Source organism: Panthera tigris, chromosome D1, assembly GCF_018350195.1.
Source record: "Panthera tigris isolate Pti1 chromosome D1, P.tigris_Pti1_mat1.1, whole genome shotgun sequence".
NCBI classification, from domain to species: Eukaryota; Metazoa; Chordata; class Mammalia; order Carnivora; family Felidae; genus Panthera; species Panthera tigris.
This window is the reverse complement of record NC_056669.1, coordinates 113,965,850-113,987,882: the sequence shown is the minus strand read 5'-3', so window position 1 is coordinate 113,987,882 and position 22,033 is coordinate 113,965,850. Positions and strand designations below refer to the sequence as shown.

The 22,033-nt window shown below is 56.6% G+C and overlaps 1 protein-coding gene and 1 non-coding gene across 7 annotated transcripts in view; both read left to right on the top strand.

Annotated features, from left to right (window-relative positions):
- The window catches only part of AP2A2 (adaptor related protein complex 2 subunit alpha 2), an 84,734-nt gene that overhangs the window by 36,398 nt on the left and 26,303 nt on the right, over window positions 1-22,033 (top strand). For all 6 annotated transcript variants that reach the window (XM_042957590.1, XM_042957589.1, XM_042957586.1 and 3 more), the window contains 4 exons: window positions 4,857-4,925; window positions 16,710-16,852; window positions 18,429-18,622; window positions 21,773-21,902. In XM_042957590.1, the coding sequence (XP_042813524.1) occupies window positions 4,857-4,925; window positions 16,710-16,852; window positions 18,429-18,622; window positions 21,773-21,902 (536 nt within the window). The remainder of the gene's footprint in view (window positions 1-4,856; window positions 4,926-16,709; window positions 16,853-18,428; window positions 18,623-21,772; window positions 21,903-22,033) is intronic.
- On the top strand, window positions 9,783-9,907 carry LOC122231625. Its single transcript, XR_006208882.1, has one exon. It is a non-coding gene; the product is annotated as a U6atac minor spliceosomal RNA (small nuclear RNA).

The window sequence follows — 22,033 nt, the reverse complement described above, 5'->3', positions numbered from 1 at the left end:
TTCCGCCGGCTCTGCCCCCGCCCCCGCCCCGTCCCCCGTGTGTGCCGCTCCGCCGTCCCTCGCTTCCCCGGAGACGTCGCTGGAGTGCCACGAGCCGCCTGGGGCCCCCCCTCGCGCTCTGAGGCCACGTGGCGCAGGAGTGTGGCGGGTGCACGTGGGCTGATTGTGCCGGCCGCAAATTCCTGGTCGCAGGTCTCGCCTCCCCACGGAGCCCCCGTGTCACCGCCTGCCTCCCGCTGGGACGCGATGCCAGAACCTGAGGGGCCCCGCTTTTCTCCTTCAGGCGGCTTGCCCTTTTTTCCCGGGTGTCCAGGCGATTTTATTTTCTGTGAAGTCAGATACTTCTATTACAATACGTGCTGGTGTGTGTTATTTGGGGCCGGTATTCCTAGGAGCACGTGTGGTCATTTCAGGGAAGTCTTCGAATGACGCCTTGTAGCCTCTCTGCTGCTTGGTTGACCGCCGGCCTCAGGGACTCCTGCCACATGTCGCGTCTCTGTCCATTTGCAGTGCTTGCTACTTTCCTTGAATCCTTTATCTCGTTTTCCATTTCTGTTTGGTTTGAATAATTTTCTTCGTGTCTTCTGTTTCTGTCCAGACCTCTGCCGTGTCTCTTTGCTCTTGTACTCCGAGGCCGTTCTTCGTTTGTGGAACCATGTTTCTACTTCCCGTTTACCCGATACCTGAATGTTTCTGGTGGATTTTTGGATATTTTCTCGGTTTTTCTTGCCGTCTCTCAGCTGGCTTTGAAACAGTGCTCTGATGTCGGTGCCCCGGTGGAGCGTCTTTCTGCGGCCCTTGCGCAGTTCCAGGCGAGAGCGTTCTGCTCGTTCCCCTTCGTTCCTAGAGTTTCTTTGTGCGGAGTTGACGCCAGCACTTTCCCGCGGCTGATTTTTCCGTGAACTTCGTTTCCGAGAGCCGTGGGAGGAGGCACGGGCCAGGGCGGGGCTCCATCGGCAGGCACCCCCCCCTCCCCCCCCAGCCCCACCTGGCGGCTGCTCCCCGCGGACCTTCCCTCTCTGTGTCACCCGGGGTGTGACGCAGTGCGGGCTCTCCCGTCTTGGCTGCGGCCCCCTGGGTGCTCCCGCCCGGCTCTCTGGTCTGGCTGAACCCCCCTCCCCCCACCCCGTTCTTCTCTCTGCCTTGTCCCGCACAGGTGCACCGCGTGGCGTCCGTGGTGTCCGTGGCTTTCCTTTTGAGGGGGTGTGTGTTCAGAGAGGTAAAGGAACTCCCCCTTGGTCACAGAGGGAACAGAGACCGCTCGCGGACTCCAGCCTCCCACGCCTGCCTCTGGAGCCCACTCGTGGCGTTTGCTTGTGCCTTTCCTCCAGGAGAGCCCTCGCCTGCCCTGATTGAGCAAAAAATGTGTACTTCTGTGTTTGTTGTAAATTGGCTGTTTTATTTGTTATTATTTTTATTTATTATTTTTTAAAATTTTATTTTGGAGACAGTGTGAGCGCGAGCAGGGGAGGGGGCAGAGGGGGGGAGAGAGAGGGAGGGAGGGGGGAGGAAGAGAGAGAGGGAGAGAGGGAGAGAGAGAGAGGGAGAGGGAGAGAGAGAGGGAAAGAGAGAGGGGGAGAGGGAGAGGGAGAGAGGGGGAGAGGGAGAGGGAGAGGGAGAGAGGGGGGAGAGGGAGGAGAGGGAGAGGGGGGAGAGGGAGAGGGAGAGGGGGAGAGGGAGAGGGAGAGAGAGGGAGAGGGAGAGAGGGAGAGGGAGAGGGAGAGAGGGAGAGGGAGAGAGGGGAGAGGGAGGGAGAGAGGGAGAGAGAGGGAGAGAGGGAGAGGGAGGGAGAAGAGGGAGGGGGGAGAGAGGGAGAGGGGGAGAGAGAGGGAGAGGGAGGGAGAGGGGGAGAGGGGAGAGAGGGAGAGAGGGAGGGGGGAGAGAGGGGAGAGAGGAGAGAGGGAGAGAGAGAGGAGAGAGGGAGAGAGGGGAGAGAGGAAGAGGGAGAGAGAGAGGGAGAGGAAGAGGGAGAGAGGGAGAGACGGAGAGAGAGGGGGAGAGAGAGGGAGAGGGAGAGAGAGAGGGAGAGAGGGAGAGGGGGGAGGGAGAGAGGGGGAGAGGGAGGGAGAGGGGGAGAGGGAGAGAGAGAAGGTCAAGCAGGCTCCACACTCAGCCGTGGGGCTCAGTTCTCCAACCCTGGGATCCCGACCTGAGCCAAAACCGAGAGTCAGACGTTCAACCGACTGAGCTACCCAGGCGCCCCTAGATTGGCCACTTAAAACAAAACAAACTTTGGATAAAAAGCTGTAGCTTCCGCCCTGGCCCGGTCTTGCTCTGTGGACGGAGCGTGGTTTTACTGTTTGCTTCTGTTTCTCCTGGCGGTGACCCTTATAACTCTATGTGCCTTTAGTTTTATTTTGTGATTTTCCAATCTTGGGTAATCTCTGCAGGTTTTATGAAAGCTGATTTAGCTCATTTCGCGTTACTGCTTCTTTCCACCATCTCCCCGTCTTCGGACTGTCTGCACAACATGGGTGTCTGCCACTCAGGGGGCCTCTTCTCCTGTAGGGCTTGCGGAGGCGTAGTGGCACACGTCCCAGAGAGAGCGCGGAGACAGATTCCCGTCCACCTTGTGAGCAGCACAAACGCACACGTGCGCACACACAGCCACAGGCGTGCACATACACGGGTGCACACTCCCACCCAGGCACACATACAGGCACGCGGAAAACAGGTGTGTGCCCCCACACAGGAGCACGCCTGCGTGCTCACACAAACACAGGTGTGCATGCACACACAGGCACACTCGGTGCACGCGCAGGCTGGGCTGTGTCAGGCTGCCTGCAGGCGCTGGGTGTGAAGCAGGCGGCTACCAAGATAGCATTTTCACGGCCGTTTCAGCCAGGTCCAGAAAGCTTACTTCGGCAAAATAACACTAAGGATGACTTCCCTGCCGCCCTCGCCATTAAGCCTACTGCTCTAGCGGGTACCCCCTGACTCTTCAGGGCTGCGCCTTATCTTTAATTTTTTTTTTTTTTTAATCTTTATTTTTGAGAGAGAGAGAGAGAGAGAGAGAGAGAGAGAGACAGACAGACAGAGCGTGAGCAGGGAAGGGGCAGAGAGAGAGGGAGACAGAATCCGAAGCAGGCTCCAGACTCTGAGCTGTCAGCACAGAGCCCGATGTGGGGTCGAACTCACGAACCGTGAGATCATGACCTGAGCCGAAGTCAGACGCTCAACCGACTGTGCCTCATCTTAACTGTTGTGATCGACTCTGGCCTGCATGACATCGGGGCTGCTGAGGGGGGCTGGACGCCCCTTCCCAGCCCGTCTGCCTCCCTGTTTCCCCAGAGCTCACTGTGCTGTGCTTGTCCCGTTAAAGGTCTCCAGCCCCCACCGCTGCCTGGAACGGTGGCTCCCTGAGGGTAGGAAGTGTTGTTTTGACCTACGTCTGTCTGTCTCGGTACCTCGAACGGTGCCTGGTGAGTGAGCCTGCCTCGTGGCCCTGTCCTGACCAGCTGCTCCATAGGGGCTTTCTAGGGTAGGATTGGCTTAAAGCAGTGTTCCTTTAATCTGGCAGATGGGAAGCCCTACCTAATAGCAAATTAGCAGTAAAAGATAAATGATGTTCTGGGAGCGTCCTGGAGAGAGGGAGGCCGCCTTGCTGGAGGAGGTGACAGACGTTCCACAAGGGGAGGCAGAGCAGGTGGACAGCATTTCTGGAGGAGGACGCAGGCGAGCGCAATGTCTGGGCATCTGTGAGCGTGGGGGCGGTACTTGTCCCAGCGGCTGCTTTCCTTTCCTCTCCCGCTGCACGCTGTCGCTAAAGCAAGGACTCGCCTGGAGAGGGTCTTTGATAGTAAACTGGTGCCGGCTTTCACAGAGTGATGGGCATTTACACAGATGTGTTTCCACATACAACTCACTGTGTCCTGTGTGATGAATCGTTTCTTCCATTTTTACGGTACTTGTCAAGATTTGTAGCCCTTAGGAAGTGTCCTACACTCTCGAAGCCTCGGTTTCCACATTCGCTCAAGGTGGAGCAAAACCGTGCACGGTCTGCTCTCCCTTCCATGGCCGACATGCTGCGTACACACAAATATTTGTTGGATTGAGTCCAATTTAGCAACAGATGTAGAATTTAGCAAAAGTTTGACTGTCGTGTATATGATGTACTTTCCATCTCTTTTGCATATAATGGAGAAAACTTCCCAGACTTCATTGCATGTGGTAAAAGACTTATCAGATTTTGTAGTTTGGTGAATTTCATAGGGAAAGAAAATCGGAAGCTGCTGAAAGGATTAAAACTTTATACTTTCAAAAATTATCCATGGCAATAACAGTCAATTTTAGGAGTTAACTATTAACTGTGGAAAATGTTCAGGTATTTTGAGTGCTTACAGTTCCAGAACTGTGGCAGAAGATGGGATTAAAAATGGTGCTGTAGGAGTGCCTGGGTGGCTCAGTCGATTGAAAGTCTGACTCTTGATTTTGGCTCAGGTCATGATCCCAGCGTTGTGGGATCCAGCCCCACATCCGGCTCTGTGCTGAGTGTAGAGTCTGCTTAAGATTCTCTCTCCCTCCCTTGGCCCCCTCTTCTGTCTCTAAAATAAAGTTAATAATAAAAAATAAAGTAACAATGGTGCTGTAGATCCCTTCGGTTTTTAGAGTGGCTGCTTTCCTGTGTGGTGCTTATGGACTCACCCTGCTTTGACCTGGGACAGCCCGTGTCAGGGCCCCAGCTTCTGTCCCAGTTGCCTCCCTACTGGTTTTGGCTGCCGGCAGTGTGGTTCTTTCTTTGCCTCCTAAAAGCAGTGATTTTTGCCTTTAATTCTGAGGTGTTGGTCTTGTCGGGGAACAGATGTTTGCTCAGAAGTAAGTTAAAGTAAATGCATTTGTGTTCTCTCTTTTTTTAGGCAAAAGTAAAGAAGCAGAGATAAAGAGAATAAACAAAGAACTGGCAAACATTAGATCAAAATTTAAAGGTAAGTGTGTTCAGTCTTTTTCGTGAAATGTCCTTTTGTAGATCTTCTGGAGCGGGGCCTCGTCTTCTAATGCCTTTTAACTCTTTCCTCTTCGAATCAAAGTTCTGGGTTAGCACAGTTACTCCTGTGGCTCTGCTGGAATTAAGACGTGCTCAGGGTCAGGCCATTGGTCGCTCTTGAGTTGTCTGAGAACTTGTGTGGAAGGGATGGGGTGGAGGGGCCCCTCCCGGGACCCAGCCTCCTCCTGAAGAGCAGCTCCTTCCACTCCTGGACTTCACTCCTTCAGGTCTGGGAGTGGTGACCCAGACAGACCCAGTGCGGTGTGGGCTCAAAGCGTGAATCTCAAAGAAGTGCTCTACCTGAGGCCTCTCATCGTTTCAGTATGACAGTTATCTGGGCACTTCCTGTACCAAAGTGTTTCTGGCTTTGTGAACCAGTCACGAGCCACATCGCCCAGCCACTCAGGTGGTGGCTGTCTGTAGGCCAGCACGTCTGGAGCGCACCTCCCTGGGCGCCCGCACCTTGAGGGGCTGTAAAGTGCAGATGGTCGGTACTGAGGACACGTTTGTGAAAGGCTGGCTGATCCGTTAAGGCTTACTTTCTCAGTGAATTTTTCCAGGTTTGACATCTGGTTCACGTGGCTGAGCAGACTTTAGCCATGAGAGTGGCTGGAATTGCCGGGAACAGTGAATACAGGAGAGGCTGGGACTGAAGCCAAGGAGCTGGGGCGGGGTGGGGTGTGTGTGGGGGACACAGAATTTCTAGGAATGGGTGGCTTCTCAGGGCTTGAGGATGGGTATCCTGTGTTATCAAGGGATGCAAACTAGTGGACCTCCAGTATTTCCCTGTGGAGCCCTAGGGAAAGGATTATGTTTTTCATATTTTGAATTAGGCCTGAGGATCTTCTAGAAGGTCTGTGAAACTTCTGAAATTGCACATGAAAAGGTTTGCTGTTTCACACACACATGTGCGTGCATATACGTGTATAGAGTACGTGTGTATGTTTGGGGAGGTCTATAACTTTCATCGCTTAAGTTTTTTTTATTTAGTTGTCTTTGTTAAGATTTTATTTTTTTATTAAAAAAATTTTTTTTACATGTTTTTATTTATTTTTGAAGGAGAGCGAGACAGAGCATGAGCCGGGGAGGAGCAGAGAGAGAGAGGAAGACATAGAATTTGAAGCAGGATCTGGGCTCTGAGCTATCAGCACAGAGCCTGATGCGGGGCTCGAACTCATGAACTGTGAGATCATGACCTGAGCCAAAGTCGGATGCTCAACCGACTGAGCCACCCAGGCGCCCCAAGATTTTATTTTTTTAGAGCAGTTTTAGGTTCACAGCAAAATCGAGGAAGGTACGGAGATTTCCCATACACCCCTGCCCCCACACCTGCACAGCCTCCCCACTGTCGACACCCCACCAGGCAGCTGAGGAACCCACGTGAACACGTCATCATCACCCAAAGTCCACAGTTGATGTCATGGGTCATTCTGGGGGCTGTACATTCTGTGTGTTTGGACAAACGAGTGATGACACAGATCCATCACTGCAGTATCGTACAGAGTTGTTTCATTGCCCCAAAAGTCTCTTGTGCTCTACCTGTTTATCCTTTCCTTCCCCCCGGCCCCTGGCAACCACTGATCTTTTTACCGTCTCCATAGTTTTGCCTTTTCCAGAATGTCATAGAATTGGAATTATACAGTATGTAGCCTTTTCAGATTGGCTTCTTTTACTTAGTAAGGTGCCTTTAAGATTCCTTCTTTCCACGGCTTCCTAGCTCGTTTCTTTTCGGTGCCGAATAATATTTCCTCGCCTGGACATCTCGCAGTTTATTTATCTGTCCACCCGCTGAAGGACATCTTGATGGCGTCCGGGCTCTGTCGGTTGTGAATATAGCTGCTGGGATTATAAACAAAGCTGCCGCGAATGTCCCGTGAGCCCGCGTTGCGTGGACGTAGGTCTTCGGCTCCCGCGGTAGATACTGGGGAGCGGGGCTTCCGTGTCGCGTGGCAATGGCGTGTGGAGTTTTCTCAGAAGCCGCCAGACTGTCTCCCAAAGCGGCCGCCCCACTTCCCATTCCCACCAGGGACAGACGAGAGTTCCCGTCGCCCCGTGTCCTCGCCAGCATTGGGTGATGTCGCCGTTCTGGCTTTGGGCCGCTCCGGCGGGTGTGTGGAGGGAGCTCACGACTGTTTTGATGTGCGTTTCCCTCACGCCACGTGACGTGGAGCATCGTTCCGTGGGTCCGTTTGCCGTCTGTGCCACATGGTGAGGGGTTTGTAACTTTCACTGCATCCTAAAGGCACTGTCACATGGTGGTTAAGAGTAAGGTTGCCCTGACCACCTGCAGACAGTGTCCTTGGTCTGATGCTTTACGAGGTGTGCTGCCTTGTCAAGTTACTTACCCTTCCCCGTGTCTTTTCTCAGCTTTCCCGTGGGCTACTGATGATCATTTCAGGCTGGATTCTCCGTGAATCAGACCCTGAGCTAGGCTTGGAGGGCTGAGGATTTATGAGAGGAGCATCTGTGAGCAGGGAAGGGAGGGAGAGGGCTAGAGGCGGGCAGGGGAGGCCCGTTCGGGAGCTTTGACATGAAGATTGCCTGTCAGGGGCATCTGGCGTGGGGTGGGCATGGCCGGGCCCTTGTCCCCCGCCTCGCGCAGCTGTGGCTCGAAGCCAAGGAAGGCAGTCCCTGATGAAGCTGACCCTTTGAGGTCCCCACGCTCTTGGCAGCCCCAGTCCTTCACTGAAGGGAGGGTCCGTGTCTGCTGCAGTAATTATATCTATACGTGGAACTAAGCGTAAAGTGCTCTATGGAGAGTGAGTGCCCATAAACGTTAATCGTGTTGTTATTAAAAACGGGTTCATGGCCCTTCGGATGGTACGTCTTCAGACTTTCTGTGTAAATGTTTGGGGGCAAACAAGCCTTGTATTGTTTCTTCTGTCTTCATGCCTGCCTAAGCTAAGCTGTCCTAGGGAGGGAAGGAGGTTCCCTCTCCCCTGTGAAGCAGTTGGCATTATTGAGTATGTGTGCACCTTGCATAGTAACAGATAATAGAAAACCTACCCTTTGTCCTCAGAAATGTGCACCCTGGGGGGCTTCTGAGTCCAGTTGTGGCAGATTAGCTAACATACGTCTGTACCATATGGTGGAAATATAATACAAGTCACTAATGCAGACATACATATAATTCTAAATTTTCTAGTAGCAACACTAAAAAAAAAGTAAAAAACAGACGAAACTCATTTTAGGAGCACCTGGCTGGCTCAGTTGGTGGAGCGTGTGACTCTTGACCTTGGGGTCCTGAGTTTGAGCCCCAGATTGAGTGTAGAGATCATTAAAAAAAAAACAACAAATGAAACTTCACAAAAACCTAGTTTTAATATGTTTTATTTATTGTAATATGCCTAAAATAGTATCATTGCAACATGCAGTCAATAGAAAAAGTTACCTCTTTTTCTAAAGAGATATCGTATGTCTTTTTCATACCACGTCTTCGAATTCTGGTGTGTATTTTATGCTTCCAGCACACTCCACACTCCACGCAGACCAGCCACACTTCAAGTGCTCGGTAGCCACACGTGGCTAGAACCTGCAAGTTGGACAGTGCTGACTTTGGATACGCTGTTAAAAAAAGTCTTGAGGGGTTGCCTGGGTGGCTCAGTTGGTTGAGTGTCGGACTCTGGATTTCAACTCGAGTCGGTCTCGCAGGTCTGAGATTGAGCCCCGCATCCCAAACCCTGCTTGGGATTCTCTCTTGGAAGCATCATAGATCACAAGAAACAAGGAGAGTTTCTGGACCTTCTCCAGGAGGAGGAGTGTGTCCACATAAGCAAGTACAGCACACCGCTGTTTGTGCCTCGAGAGCGTTTGCTGATCCCAAAGAAAGAACCGTGAAACAGACATTCATGTGACCATGGAAGTCAAGAGGGTGGTTATCTGTCAGGGTGGCTTTGCCCTCCAGGGGACATTTGCAACACCTGGAGACCGGGTCCTTTGTCACCACCCGGGAGGGGGTGCGTTACTGCCATCTAGTGGGTGGAGGGCAGGGAAGCTGCTTACACGCTACAGCACATACAACAGCCCCCACCCAGAGCCATCGGCCTGAGATGTCGACGTGCCGAAGTTGAGCAACCCTGGTCTAGGAGAAGAATCAAAGCCCGGAGCCCACGAGAAGTGGAGACCCTTTTTGCTTTACACGGAGACTTTCAAGGCAGTGCCCTGAGGGCAGGAGTGGACTGGACGCGAGCCAGCCCTGTCACAGGTGTGCAGTGGGGCTTTGGACACCTCGAACTTTATACTCGGGTTAAGGTAAGAAAAGCAGTCCCCCGGAGGAGGACACTGTCATTGCAGGCCACAGATGATGCCTAGGATTTTCACACACGTAGTGCAGCATATGGTCACAGATAACCAGGCACATAGGGAGTCAAGGTGGCGTGAGCGGGAATCAGCAGAGACCACGGGAACAGACTCACGGAGAGCTCTGATACCAGATTCAGATGGTAGTAAAGGGGTAGGTGTGCCATTTTTAAAGAGATAGAGGCACCCTTGAAATTTGTAGCGGGAAACTTGGGTGCGAAAGGTGGCGTAGCGGAATTTGAAATATTAGAGCAAATGGAAATCCCAGAACTGAAACCTGCAGAAACCAAAGTGAAGAACTCTGGATTTCACAGCAGACATGGTTGAAGAGAGATTTGGTGTTCTGAACAACAGGAACAAAGCGGGTCCTGAATAGCGAACCGGGGACAGGACAGTGGGCGAGAGGTAAAGGGATGTGGTGGTCAAGTCTCAAAGGTTTAGTTGGCGTCCCAGAAGGAAAAGAGAGAGAATGTGGCAGCTTTTAAGAGTGCACGAAGTTGTGTTGTGCGAGAGGAGAGAAGTTCGCTGTCCCCTTGATGGGGATGGAGGGGGCCCTTGGGCCTGGCAGCACGCTTACCGTTAGGCTGTGCCACCTGCTTCATGGCATCTGACCGTCATTGGTTTTTTTTCCCCTAAGTCCTTTAAAGTCTAATTCCTAATTCTGTCTTTCTAGATTTCGTATATTAAGAATTTATTTTCTGATTTCAGTACGTTGTGAAATATCTTCAAAATTTTAGTGAATTTGTGTGTCTTAAAAAACAAGGAATGAGTGAAATTGGCCAGACTGCAGGCTGCACACACACAGGTGGCGTGAATGAGGTGCACACCTAGACGCGTTCTGCGGGGACGCAGAGATCACAAGTCACGGGCAGGGGAGCTGTGCTGGCAGCCGACTTGGCACGCGGCAGATCGGAAGCCTGGCCCCGTGCTGGAGAACAGCCAGTGGAAGACTGCCCGGCAAGAGCGTCTTCTAAGACTGAAGCTGGAACGGAGCTTCTTCAGACAAAAATGGAGAGAGTTTCCCGTGAGGAAAAGGGAATTCCAAAGGATATACTTGAGGCCAGAAGCAGAGAATCCCAGATGCAAGGTCAGAGGGGCAGAAGACGAGGAAAGACGTGGCGGCCACGGAGGTGACCGCACGCTCGCTGCGCACCATAGCACCTTGTGCAGTTACAGATACACGTGGAAGCAGGTACATGAGAAGTGATACAATGTGACGGTCCTGAGAACGTCGGGAAGTTGCATCTGTAATCCGAAACCCTGCCACCGAGAAGGCTGGAGGCCGGTGGTCTCACTGGTGGGCTCTGTCATTTGAGGAAGGATGTGGGGCTTGGTCATGTGATGTGGCCAGTGGGACGTAGACCACGACCGTGCGCCACTTTGAGACCTAACCTCGAGGAGGGTTGCTTGTCTCTACTTGCCCCTTCGGGGGCCTTCCCATCGCCTCCTTGGGAGGGATGTGCTTCGGGTGCTGCTGGGCTGAGAGAAGGAGAGGCGCCCTGTGCGGGCCTAGATCCCGCTTGTGGCTGGAGGCCGCCCCTGCTGAGTCTTGGCTGACCTGCAGACTCGTGAGCGAGAAGGTGGTGCTTGTTGTGTGAGCCTCCCGGGTCTGGGGTGGATTGGGGTAGTTACTGTGACATCAGCCGGCACGCTCCACCTCGAGACCTCTGGGGAGCAGCTGTTGTGGTACCCTTCGCGGAGACACCACGCTTGCTTGTTACTGACTGTCCGCAGGGGTGTACCACACGGCATCCGCTAACTTGCTACGTAACCACTGGGTGTCCACCACGGTCTGGGGTGCACAGCTGAATGAGGACGTTCCCATAAAGGGGGGCGCCTGGGTGGCTCAGTCGGTTAAGTGTCCGATTTAGGCTCAGGTCACGATCTCACGGTTTGTGAGTTCGAGCCCTGTGTCGGACTCTGTGCTGTCATCACAGAGCCCTCTTTGGATCCCCCCTCCCCCCCGCCCCTCCCCCACTTGCACTGTCCCCCAAATAAAGAAAACATTAAAAAAAAAAAGCTCCCATAAAGAACTTAGGTTATTGTAGGTATAGAAAGACTTAAGTAAAGCACAGCTTTTTATGGAGGAAGCGCGAAAGCTCTCGGCAAGGGGGCGTCACGCTGGCTCCCGATGGGCCGGCCCCCCCCCTTCCCCCCCCCCCCCCCCCCCCCCCCCCCCCCCGTCCTCACCAGTGTTCTCCCATGCTTTATGCCTTTCTTCCTGGTGTATTTGACAGGAATGGTTTAAAAGTTGGCTTTATGGGATGTGTTTTACTTGCAATGAAATTTACTTAAGCGTGCACTTTGAATTTTGGAAGGTGCATGTATTCGTGCAGCCGCCGCCACAAACGACACAGAACATTCCGCCGCCCCACATGTTCCCTGTGTCCCCGTGTACTCGGCCACCTTCGTCAGCCCCCAGCGGCCACCAGTCTGCCGTGTGTCACGGTAGCTTTGCTGTTTCTTGAAACCCACGTGAAAGGGATTGGGTGGCGCGAGGTCTCTTCAGCTGAGCACGGTGCGCCCAGGGCACGCGCGTGTGCCAGTGGCCCGCGAGCGCTTCTGCACCGCCGTGCACTCGCCCGCGCTTGCCTGTGAGGCCGAGGCTGCGGTGAGCACTCCCGCTGGGCACACACCCCGGGCCCGCGGCAGGGGGCCTTTCGCCGTTTTCGGGGGGCTGTGCACGTGTCGCTCCTGCCAGCCGGTGGGAGCGGTCCCAGTTCCTCCACGTTCTTGCCGGCACTTGGCACGGTTGATCTTGTGAGTTTTGGTTACGGTGGGGGGCGTGTAGTGGAACCTTCCTGTGGTTTTAATTTGCATCTCCCTTTTTCTAACCACTGAAATCAGTAAGCATTACAGAGAGTGGAGGAAACGCCTCGGGTCTGTGGGGACCCGGGGGCGAAGAGTGGATTCTCCGGTGTGGGCATCTGTCAGTTCACGGAGGAGGCAGGCAGAATGGCGTGGGGGCGAGGGAAGAGTACCGTCAGGGTGCAGACGCGAGGAAGGGCCATGTCCATCCTGGCCTTTCCACCTCTTTGATCGCGAGATACTTGTCGAGCACCGGTGTCTGTGAGAGAAAACAGTGGGAAAGGGCCACAGCGCAGAAATTGTCAGGAAGGGTCTGCTTCCTGGGACTCAGATGCTATGCCCGCAACCACACGGGCTCTGGCTGGCATCTTATTTGTCAGGTGGGAACATCTTTCTTGGTGAGATAGGGTCGTACTCGGGCGGCCAAGCTCAGACCTCCTCACAGTGGGCCAGGCGCCCTTGCCCTACTTGATGTGACTGCCCACGTGATCCCCCCGGTGGAGGCTGAGGGTTTGGAAACCTGTGTGTCCCGGGCCACGTCTCCATTTAGCACAAGAGCCCTGCCCTTAAGGCACAAATGACAGATTCGTGTCAGCCTGAGGCCTGTTGGGGTCAGAGGTAAAACTGATAGGCATCTTTCTCCTGTCCCTTAAGAGTGGTTATCTTGGACGAATGTTGGCCGTCGCCGCTGTCGAATGAGACAGGATAGGCCCTGAAAAGCATGAGCGACTGAGGGTGTTTTAGGTTGATCGGTGCTGGGACATGGCAGGGACAGAGCCGGCAGGGACACAACAGTGTGGTTGGAGGGGGTGCACGTGGGGAGCACCGCTGTGTGGGTACGCAGGGCTGACCTGGCTCTGACCCAGACACTAAGCCACTGTCAGGGTGCCTGCCCTCCAGCCCAGCGCCTGAGGAGGAGGGAGCGTGTTTGTCCCCGCGTCTGGGTGCACTGGTGACTCACTCTCCAGTCTTGGGTCTTACTGCTTAATATCTTCTTACAGAAGGACCAGGTTTTTGTCATCCTCAGATAGACCTTGTTTCACATTTCACGTTCTGAAATTGGCATGAGTCTTAAGAGCCACTGATACAGGGTCGTCCTAAGCCTCACATCGTCTCAGGCAGTGCTAAGCCGTGATGTGGTGTCCCGCTTCATTTCTGGAAGGGCCCACCGAGGAGGGGGCCGTAGACAAGTTGGGGGTCTCGGGCACAGACTGGATCCTGATCGTCAGTCAGGATGTGTGGCCTGTTTCCCACCTCCCCTCTTCTCTGGTCTTCACGGAACGTGGGGACGTGGGCCACCCCCTTTCAGGCACGAGACGTGCAGTTTGACAGTTTGAAATTACTGGAATAAAGACACAGTTCTAGCCTGCCCTGAAACTAACATTGTGAGGACCACCTCAGTCTGGTCTGGTCCGAGTGAAACCACACCAGCTTGGAGGGACGGTCACTGGGAGGAACTCCTGAGTTCTGGTGAGGGTGACTGCAAGGCCCAAGGTATGGCCCCTCGGGCCCAAGGAGAGCCCCCAGGAGGACAGATCTGCAGGCCCCTCCTTGGAGCAAGGGGGTAGCTCAGCCCCCGGAGAGAGAGAAGGCAGCTGGCTTGGCCGGGCCAGGGCACGGGCCGTCAGGAACTCTCAGAGGGCGGCGACCCACCTTGGGCAGGCCGGTAGCGTGGGGCTGCAGAGGGGATCCGGATGATGGCGTGGGCACCGGGGTCACCTTGAGAAGGCCGTGAGAAGGTTATGGCCAGGGTGGGGCCCTGAATTCACTGTGGGACCTCGGAGCCCCTCCAGTCCTCACCCCAGACTGCAGGAGGGCCCCTTCTGCAGCTGTGGTACCGCCCCCCCCCCCCCCCCCCGCCCCAACGAGCGGCCCTGTACTGAGACAGCCACGAGGGAGAGGCGAGCAGAGGGCTCTGCCCCGGGCCGTTTGTGGAGGTGCGCTCGGAACTGACAGGTGGCATGGGGACACTGTGTCCAGCCAGCGAGTTCTGTCCTTGGGAGATGGGCTCGGTCTCCTCAAGAACGGAGAGGATGCGGGGCTACCCATGTGGCCGCCCTGCCCGGGCCTTGCTCCTGAGGTGGGTGGGTGCTGGGTGCTGGGAACGTGCGGGTGGACGCAGGCGGGGCCAGCAAGCACACTCTTTGTTGAGGGAAACAAAGCATCTGGGCTGCGGAGTGAGCAGAGCTCTTTGTTTTTGAGGCCGCTCAGGAGACCGAAGTGCACCCGTGTCTCCTTCCTTGCCCGTGAGGGCCGGCAGGGCCGCCGTGGGGTACCTCTTGATCTGGGAGGGGACCCGGTCCCTGAGTCTGCAGCCCTTGTAGCTGCTGCTGGGAAGGCCGGTGGTTGGACACTTGCCAGAGAAAGCACTGGAGTCACCGTGGGCCCCGAGACGGCGGGGCAGCGGCAGCCAGTGCTCCCCAGACCGCACGAAGCCCACGGGACCCTCCCCCCGCCCCAGCCAGACTCCAGCGTACGTGTGGAAAGTGAGAGTGCTTCCCTCCCGTCCGCACCGCCCTCCACGACAGGACCCAAGGTGGGGGCGGTCCGTGGAAAGGAGAGGCTTCCCCACGGGTCACTCTTGAGTAGGTGAGGAGCCCCTGAGAGCAGGTGGGGCTGGACTGGGCAGATGCCTGGGGGAGGCACGTAGGTATAATGTGAGCCCCGCTCTCTTGGGGCCGTCATTTCTTTCCCGATCACGCCGGGCCTGTGGCACGGTCGGGCGTCTCCCTGCTGGTTCCCCTTGGGAGAGCCACCCTCTCACTGGGGGCGGGGCTCTGGCTTCAGGCAGGGTGGCGTGCCGGACTGCCCTCTGGGCTGGCACCCAGGTTCGTCCCCACTCTCTGCAGTACCTTGTGAGTTCCCGAAGCTGCCTTCTGGGCACTGGCCGTTACTGTACATCATAGCCACGCACCGGGGCCAGGAGGTGCCTGGTTATTCTTGCCTTAGTGACGGCCCTGCTGTAAGTCTCCTGGCATCTGGGAGGGCTGTAGGAGGGACCCTGTGTCCGAGGTCCTGCAGGAGCAGAAACCAGTAAGGGGTTTCAGGGAAGGAGCCCCCAGGTGCTTCTGTGGCCGTCTCCACAGAGCTCAGTCTGACTGAGCTGTTCTCTCTCTTTGGATGCTGCTGTGTTTTCCTTTAAGATGTGCTCTGAGTAGCAGAGACCTGTCTCCAGGAGGTGAGAGGAGGTAGGGTGGTACCTTAGGCTTGGTTGTCAGAGGAGGCTTCCGGAAGGTGTTGGAATCCGGGTGGGCAGGAGATGGGAGATCGGTGCTGCTTGCCCTGGGCTGCATGTGCTGAGCCTACAGACTCTTTCCCACAGCAGATGGGGGGTGTCCCAGCCAGAGCTGGGCTCCCCGGGTGCGGGGAGCGGATGAGCCAGTGGGGGCTGGTGGTGGTGGAGGAACCAGGCCTGGGCTCCTTTTATACTTTTAGGTCATTACATTGTATATCAGTTTATTGGTGAAAAGAGAGGGTTTCTCAGAACGTCTCAAGGTGAGGTGACCAGCTGGCTGGCTGACATGTGATTGTCCCCCTGGGAAGTCTTGGGGGAGGCCTTCCAGACCGCTCTCCGTGGTCAGCCAGTGCTTGTTGGCCCACGAGCACGAGGGTCCCGACTTGTGAGGCCAGTGCTGTCCCCGAGTCCCCTTCAGCCCTCGCCTGTCCCACACGGGTCCTTCACACTGTGACAGCAGTGTCACTGGGAGACCCAGCTCAGAAAGATGACTGATCTCTCTAGTTGTCACCTCTGCAGTCCGCTAGTGGTGGGCTCTAAGGAAAACCGTGTTCTCGTCCGGCGAATTGAGAACTTCGATCCTTAAAATGGCGCAGGGTGGTCTTTTCTATTTTTTTTTAATGTTTATTTATTTTTGAGACAATGCGAGAGACAGAGTGCAGGCAGGGGAGGGGCAGACAGAGGGAGACACAGAATCGGAAGCAGGCTCCGGGCCCTGAGCCGTCAGCCCAGAGCCCGACGTGGGGCTCGAACTCACGAACCGCGAGATCATGACCTGAGCCGAAGTTGGACGCTTAACCACCAGAGCCACTCGGGCGCCCTTGGGTGGTCTTTTTTAAGTAGCAGTTTGTGTTCTGCCAGTGATGTGTCTCGAACCCGCCTCGTCATGATGTCTCGTGAGGTGCTCATTTGCGCTGTGTTTAGGGTGAAGACACGGTTCCTCTGGCCCTGTCGTGTGTGACTTCCGCGGGTGGGTGTTTTGTCCTAAAACTGAAGTGAAGGGGGGTCATTTAGAGCATCCTCATCCACCTGCGGGAAATAACTTATTTAAAAGACCGACTTGCTGACTCCAGGGGCCCTGGCAGGGCTGGTTGGTCCCAGGGAGGCCCCCTGGGGCCTGGCCTGCCCGGGGCTGTCGGTGGGGGGCCTGTGGTGGGGGGGGCGGGCAGAGCTCTTGATGTAAGGATTCTGGCTTCGGTTTCTGAGGGAAGCCGCACCCTTGGGTTCTCCCGTGCATCACCCGGTCTGGAAACGTCACCTGTCACCCGCACTCGTGTTCAGCACGGTGGTGCCCCGTGTGCGGTGGAAGGCGGGCCCGCGCCCTGCTGTCCAGCTCCTGCCGACGACTTCCCTGCCCTCCCACTTCACCCACCTTTTCTGTAGGTGACAAGGCTCTCGATGGCTACAGTAAAAAGAAGTACGTCTGCAAGTTGCTGTTCATCTTCCTCCTGGGTCATGACATTGACTTTGGGCACATGGAGGCCGTGAACCTGCTGAGCTCCAACAGATACACGGAGAAGCAGATCGTGAGTGTCGCCGGAGGGGGGGCGGGGGGCGGGGTGGGGCTGGCATCCAGGACACCTGAGGCGGCCCCAGGGCCCCCCTCCCCTCCAGGAGGCAATCTTGCCCGTGGAAGGGCCTTTTCTCCTGGACAGTGTTCTTCTGATTTGGAGGCCGTTTCTTTCCTCGCTCTTTCTTTCCAGCTCCCCTGCAGCCGAGACTTCCTGTGGGTCTAGATGGATGCTGCAGGGAGCCAGGCTGGGGTGTCTGGGGCAGGCCTGCTTCCTGCCCCAGAATGTCTGGCTAACTCACCGGCACGGACACCCCCCCCGCCCCCCGCTGTGGTCCCTGTACAACTTTCCCTTTCTGGCAAGGCCGCCACACCCCCGCGGCAGAAGAGCTGGAGCTGCTCCTGGGCGTGCCCTTGCCCTGCTTCCCGCTCCCAGTGCCCTTCCAGATGGCGCTGGCACCTGGGCCCCTGAAGCCCTCTCCGGCTTTGTAGCTTTAGCCCTGTAGCGCCTCAGAGTAGCAATATTTTTATGTTTTCCCCAGTGTTGCAAAGTTAACAGTTTCCTCTGTCCGAAAATTTAACTTGCAGGAAGTAAAATAACAAAAAACCAAAAAACCCTAGACCCCCCCCCGGAATGTCATGAAGTATTGGTATTTACCTGATAAGAATTTGGGTGTCTGCCACGGACCAAGCAGTCTGCTGGGAGGCCCCTGGGGACATAGGGACCAAAAGCAGATGTGGGCCCTGCCCTTTTTCAGTGAGGAGACGGCATCATACAGTTCGTAAACGGAGAATTATAGCTGTGGCCAGTGCCCAGGGCAGAAGGTGTGGAGAGCTTTCTGGGGCCCTGAGAGGGGCTGGCCAGTAGGGAAGGTCCTCCAAGGAGGGCATCCTGAGCGGGGACAGAAGGACGAGGACTTAACTGGGGGATGAGGGCAGACAGAGCCAGTAGCGCCCAGCTGGGCTCACGCTGAAGGGGCAGCGGTGGCTGGAGGGGAGACGGGGGAGGTGGGCTTGTGGGTGGGGCCTTTCTCCCAAGGCCAACAGGAAGCTGCACAGGAGTTTCACCTGCACGGTCAGTGATGAGATGAGTCTCGAGAAGGTCACTGTGTCCCCTGCATGGGGGGAGTGTGGACGGCAGGGGTGACATGGGCTGGAGTTGGGCCAGTGGTGAGGGTGCAGAGACAGATCAAGAGAGAGGGTGAGGCCGGAGTGAGCAGGGTTTCGGGAACTCATCATGGTTTCTTGGGGCCTTCCAGTCAGGGTCCTTTCCGCCCTGTTCAGGACAGTGGTGAGTCCACATTGCTCACACGTGGTACCATGGATAGGTGAGTGGGATGGGAGGTGGGACTGGGGACCGAGGCGACTGGTTCCCATGGGGACGTCTAAGTGCCTCTTGGGTGCGTCCCTCAGGACTGTCACTGGTGCTTTCATCAGAGTGCAGAGGAACCCTCTGTGGCGCGACCCCTCCTGCAGGACACTGGGCAGTGGAGGCGTCGGGAGGCCGGCCCAAGGCTGGACGCTTGTGCCTTGTTGTCCGTGTCGACCCGGGTCGTCACGAGCTCTCTGTCCTCTTGTCTCTCCGGAACCAGGGCTACCTCTTCATCTCTGTGCTGGTGAACTCCAACAGCGAGCTGATCCGGCTCATCAACAACGCCATCAAGAACGACCTGGCCAGTCGGAACCCCACCTTCATGGGCCTGGCCCTGCACTGCATCGCCAACGTGGGCAGCCGAGAGATGGCCGAGGCGTTTGCTGGGGAGATTCCGAAAATCCTCGTCGCTGGGTATGTGTCCCGTGACTTGTCGGAAGTGTGTGTGTCTCTTGCGTTAAGTGAACCAAACATGCAGCTACTTAGAGGATTTCTAGGGTGAGTTCGTCTCCCTGTCTTAGGCAGCGGGGCAACCCTACGTGTAGGTGCCTGGCGAAGTCCCGTCACGCCTCTCCTGCCCCAGTACCGCCGGGGTTTGGAAGAGCATGGAAGAAGGGCCCTGCCGGCTGCAACCAACCGACAAGGGCCCGGCCTCCCACGCGGCTGCCGAAGAAGGAGCGCGTCGTCCTGGGTTGTGGCGCAGCACCCCTTCTCGCCCTTTCTCCAGAGTGTCACTGGGGAAAAGTTCAAGCACAGAATTCTTAGAGACCTACCCCCACCCCCTTTGATTTGGAGAGGGGCCACGTGGGGCAGAGTAGGCCGCTCTGGAAGGGTGCCACGGGGCATGGCAGAGGCAGGGTCCTGCGTTCGTGTTCCCGGACTCTGCTGAGCTGGGGAACTGACCCAGGGCCCATACCCTGGTGACACATCTGGCTCAACAAGGGCCCCAGGCCCGGGCACTTCGTCGGGACCAAGCTCTTCCAGGATGGCCGGCAGTGCGGACAGAGGCCACTGGATGCCGGGACACCGCCCCAAACCCTGTGGCACACGGACGCTCCTCCCCGAGGCTCAGCTGTGCCTCCGGGGCGAGCCCTGGGCTGCACCAGTGACCAGAAGGGCTGTGGCCACACAAGCCCCGGAGGAGTGTCTGTCCGAGGCGTGTGCCACCAGAGGGAGATGGAGAGGCCAGGCCGGAAGCAAGGCCCCACGGGAAGGGGGGGGGGCACTCACAGACACACGCCGGGAGCAGGTCACTCACTGGAAGGACAGCAGAGCCAAGGAAGCAGGTGGGGAGCCGAGACGACACTCCACGTCTGCCGATGAGAGCTGTGGGGCATGGTGGCCGCCCTGAGTGCAAACTAAGACAGAAGAGACTCGAGGGACTTGATGTGAGCAGAGTGACCCCGACGGGGCGTTCGGGTCCGGACCCCACCGGGGTGGGTGTGGGTTCAGGGCCGCACGGCACCTTGTTTTCCTCACTCGTTAGGGCTGCACCAGTTTGGGCAAGGCCTTCCCTGAACCCCTTTCCCTGCTCTGGCTGCCGCCTGGCCCTTTCCCTGTTCCTGGCGCACACCGGGGAACACGTCTGCGCCCTGCGGGCCTCCGCCCGCAGAAGGCAGCCTCCTGGGGGCTGAGGTTTCTGTCTGCTGTGGCCATTGCTTTATTTCCAGCGTTTTGACCAATACCTGGTACACAGTAAGTGCTTGAAAAATGCCTGTTGGACGAGTGTGACGTAAAACAGAGATAATCTCTGGAGAGCATTCAGATGGCAATTGAAGAACGCTTTCCTGAAGTAAAGGACGGACCGCACCTACAGTGAAAGGGCACAGGGGGCGCACGGCGAAGCCCAGCGTGGACGGGACGGGGGGAGAATCCTGCTGCGGGAAGACAGTTGAGCCGTGCCTGCGAGTTTCACGGCCTAGGGGACCTGGCGCGGTCATGCCCACCCCGCTGGATTACCTGTCAGAATCGAGGTTACAGACAAGCCTACACCAAGAGGCTCAGGCCGCGTGGTACCCACGAGCCCTATTCGAACGCCATTCCCAGCTCTTGAACGTGCAGTTAACCCACGGGCAGCTCAAGGTGAAGGGCTCAGGCTGGAGACGGCCAGAGACGGACTGAGGCATTGCAGGGGTGGCAGATGCAGAGGAGATTGTCAACAGTCAAATAACTGCACTGGAGTTGGCGCGTTGGGGGCGGGACGGCGGCCCCCAGCAGGCGTTCAGGAAGCGAGGGTGCCGGGCACTGGGCCGTGGGCCCGAGATAGAACTGACACAGAGCGGGCAGTGGCCTCCCCGGCCTCCCCAGGGGTGTTGGATACCGTACTTCCCTCTCCTCGAATGTTCTTCTGGTGCGGGTCCCGGGGGCAGGAAGGCCCTCCCGTGCGAGCACGGAAACGCAGTGGTGACTTGGGGCGGCTCTGCCATAAGGCCTGCGGGGCGTGCTGCCTGCTCCTTGTGAGGATGGTGTGGGGCCAGAGAGGGCCAGGGACGGACTGCTCCCCCGGGGCAGTAGAATCCTACGGGGTTTCTGTGAAGGCAGTTTCTCCCGGGGGTAGAATGGGGAGCAGCTTGAGGGTTTCTTGTGTTGGGCTGGATTTAGGGCCAAGAAAGCTATGAGGCAGGTAAATGGTGACGACGGCCCCCAACCCCCCTCTCCCCTCCACGTGGAGCAGGAGCCCCCACTGCTTCCACCGTCGCCCTGCCGTGTTCTTTTTCAGACGGCCTCCACTGGGCTGTTCCCTGGTGGGCGGCTCAGCGGAATTTGGCTGGGGTTTGGTGGGGAGGAGGGATAAACAGCCCTGGGGACGTTCTCTGCCCGCCGCCAGCATTAAAACCGGAGCAGGAAACCCTCCAGATGTCCCTCTCTCTCCTGGGCTGTCTGCAGTCGTTCTGACCTAGCTTCTCAGTGTTTGCTGTGGTCCAGGGACCCCGGGCTCTGTGGCTCAGTGGCTACTTTTCACAGTCAACCACACGAAGGGGCAGGAGGGCATTTGAATCCCTGCCTCTGCTGTCCCAGCACAGAGAGAAGCAGGGGGTGGGGTGCTTCACAAGGGCACCCGACAGGGGTTTTGGACACGGGAGGAAATCGCCGGGGGCGTTTTGTGGCAGTGCAAGGCTCTCTGTTCTTTCTGTTTTGATTGTATGTTGTTAACTGAGTTTTGAAAAAAATACCGTGATCCAAGCAGAGAGGAGCATGAGTTGAACATGGTCAGTCTTGCATAGCCGAGGTCTTATTCAGCAGTTGGGAAAAATACCAGAACTGACACTTTCGGAGATGAGACACCTTTCCTGGTGGGATTCTTTGCTGTTGATTGTCTTGGGCAGGAGCCTGAGGCAGGTCTTCAGAGCAGAAGCCGTCTGTCACTGTCCGCACGTGGTCCACACGGACACCTCTCAGAGGCGGTGGGCGTGGGCTGGATCACACCACACGGGAGGGTGCAGCGACCTGGTCTCCAGGTTACTCCGGGGTATGATCTGTGAGGCTCGGGGCCATGCTTAGCTTGTTGGGGCCACGTGGGGTGCCAGCCGTGTTCTCGAGCGACCAGCGGTGTTTGTCTTTCAGAGACACCATGGACAGCGTGAAGCAGAGCGCCGCCCTGTGTTTGCTGCGTTTGTACCGAACGTCTCCCGACCTCGTCCCCATGGGTGACTGGACGTCCCGCGTGGTGCACCTCCTCAACGACCAGCACTTGGTAAGTGCCTTTGGACCAGGGTCCTGCTCACCCCACCAAGTGACCGTCTCTGGGATAGCCATTAAAAAAACAGCAGCTCGGTGCTTTCTGAGGGGACACCGAGCTTAGTCCACTGAGCCTGTGAGCCTGTG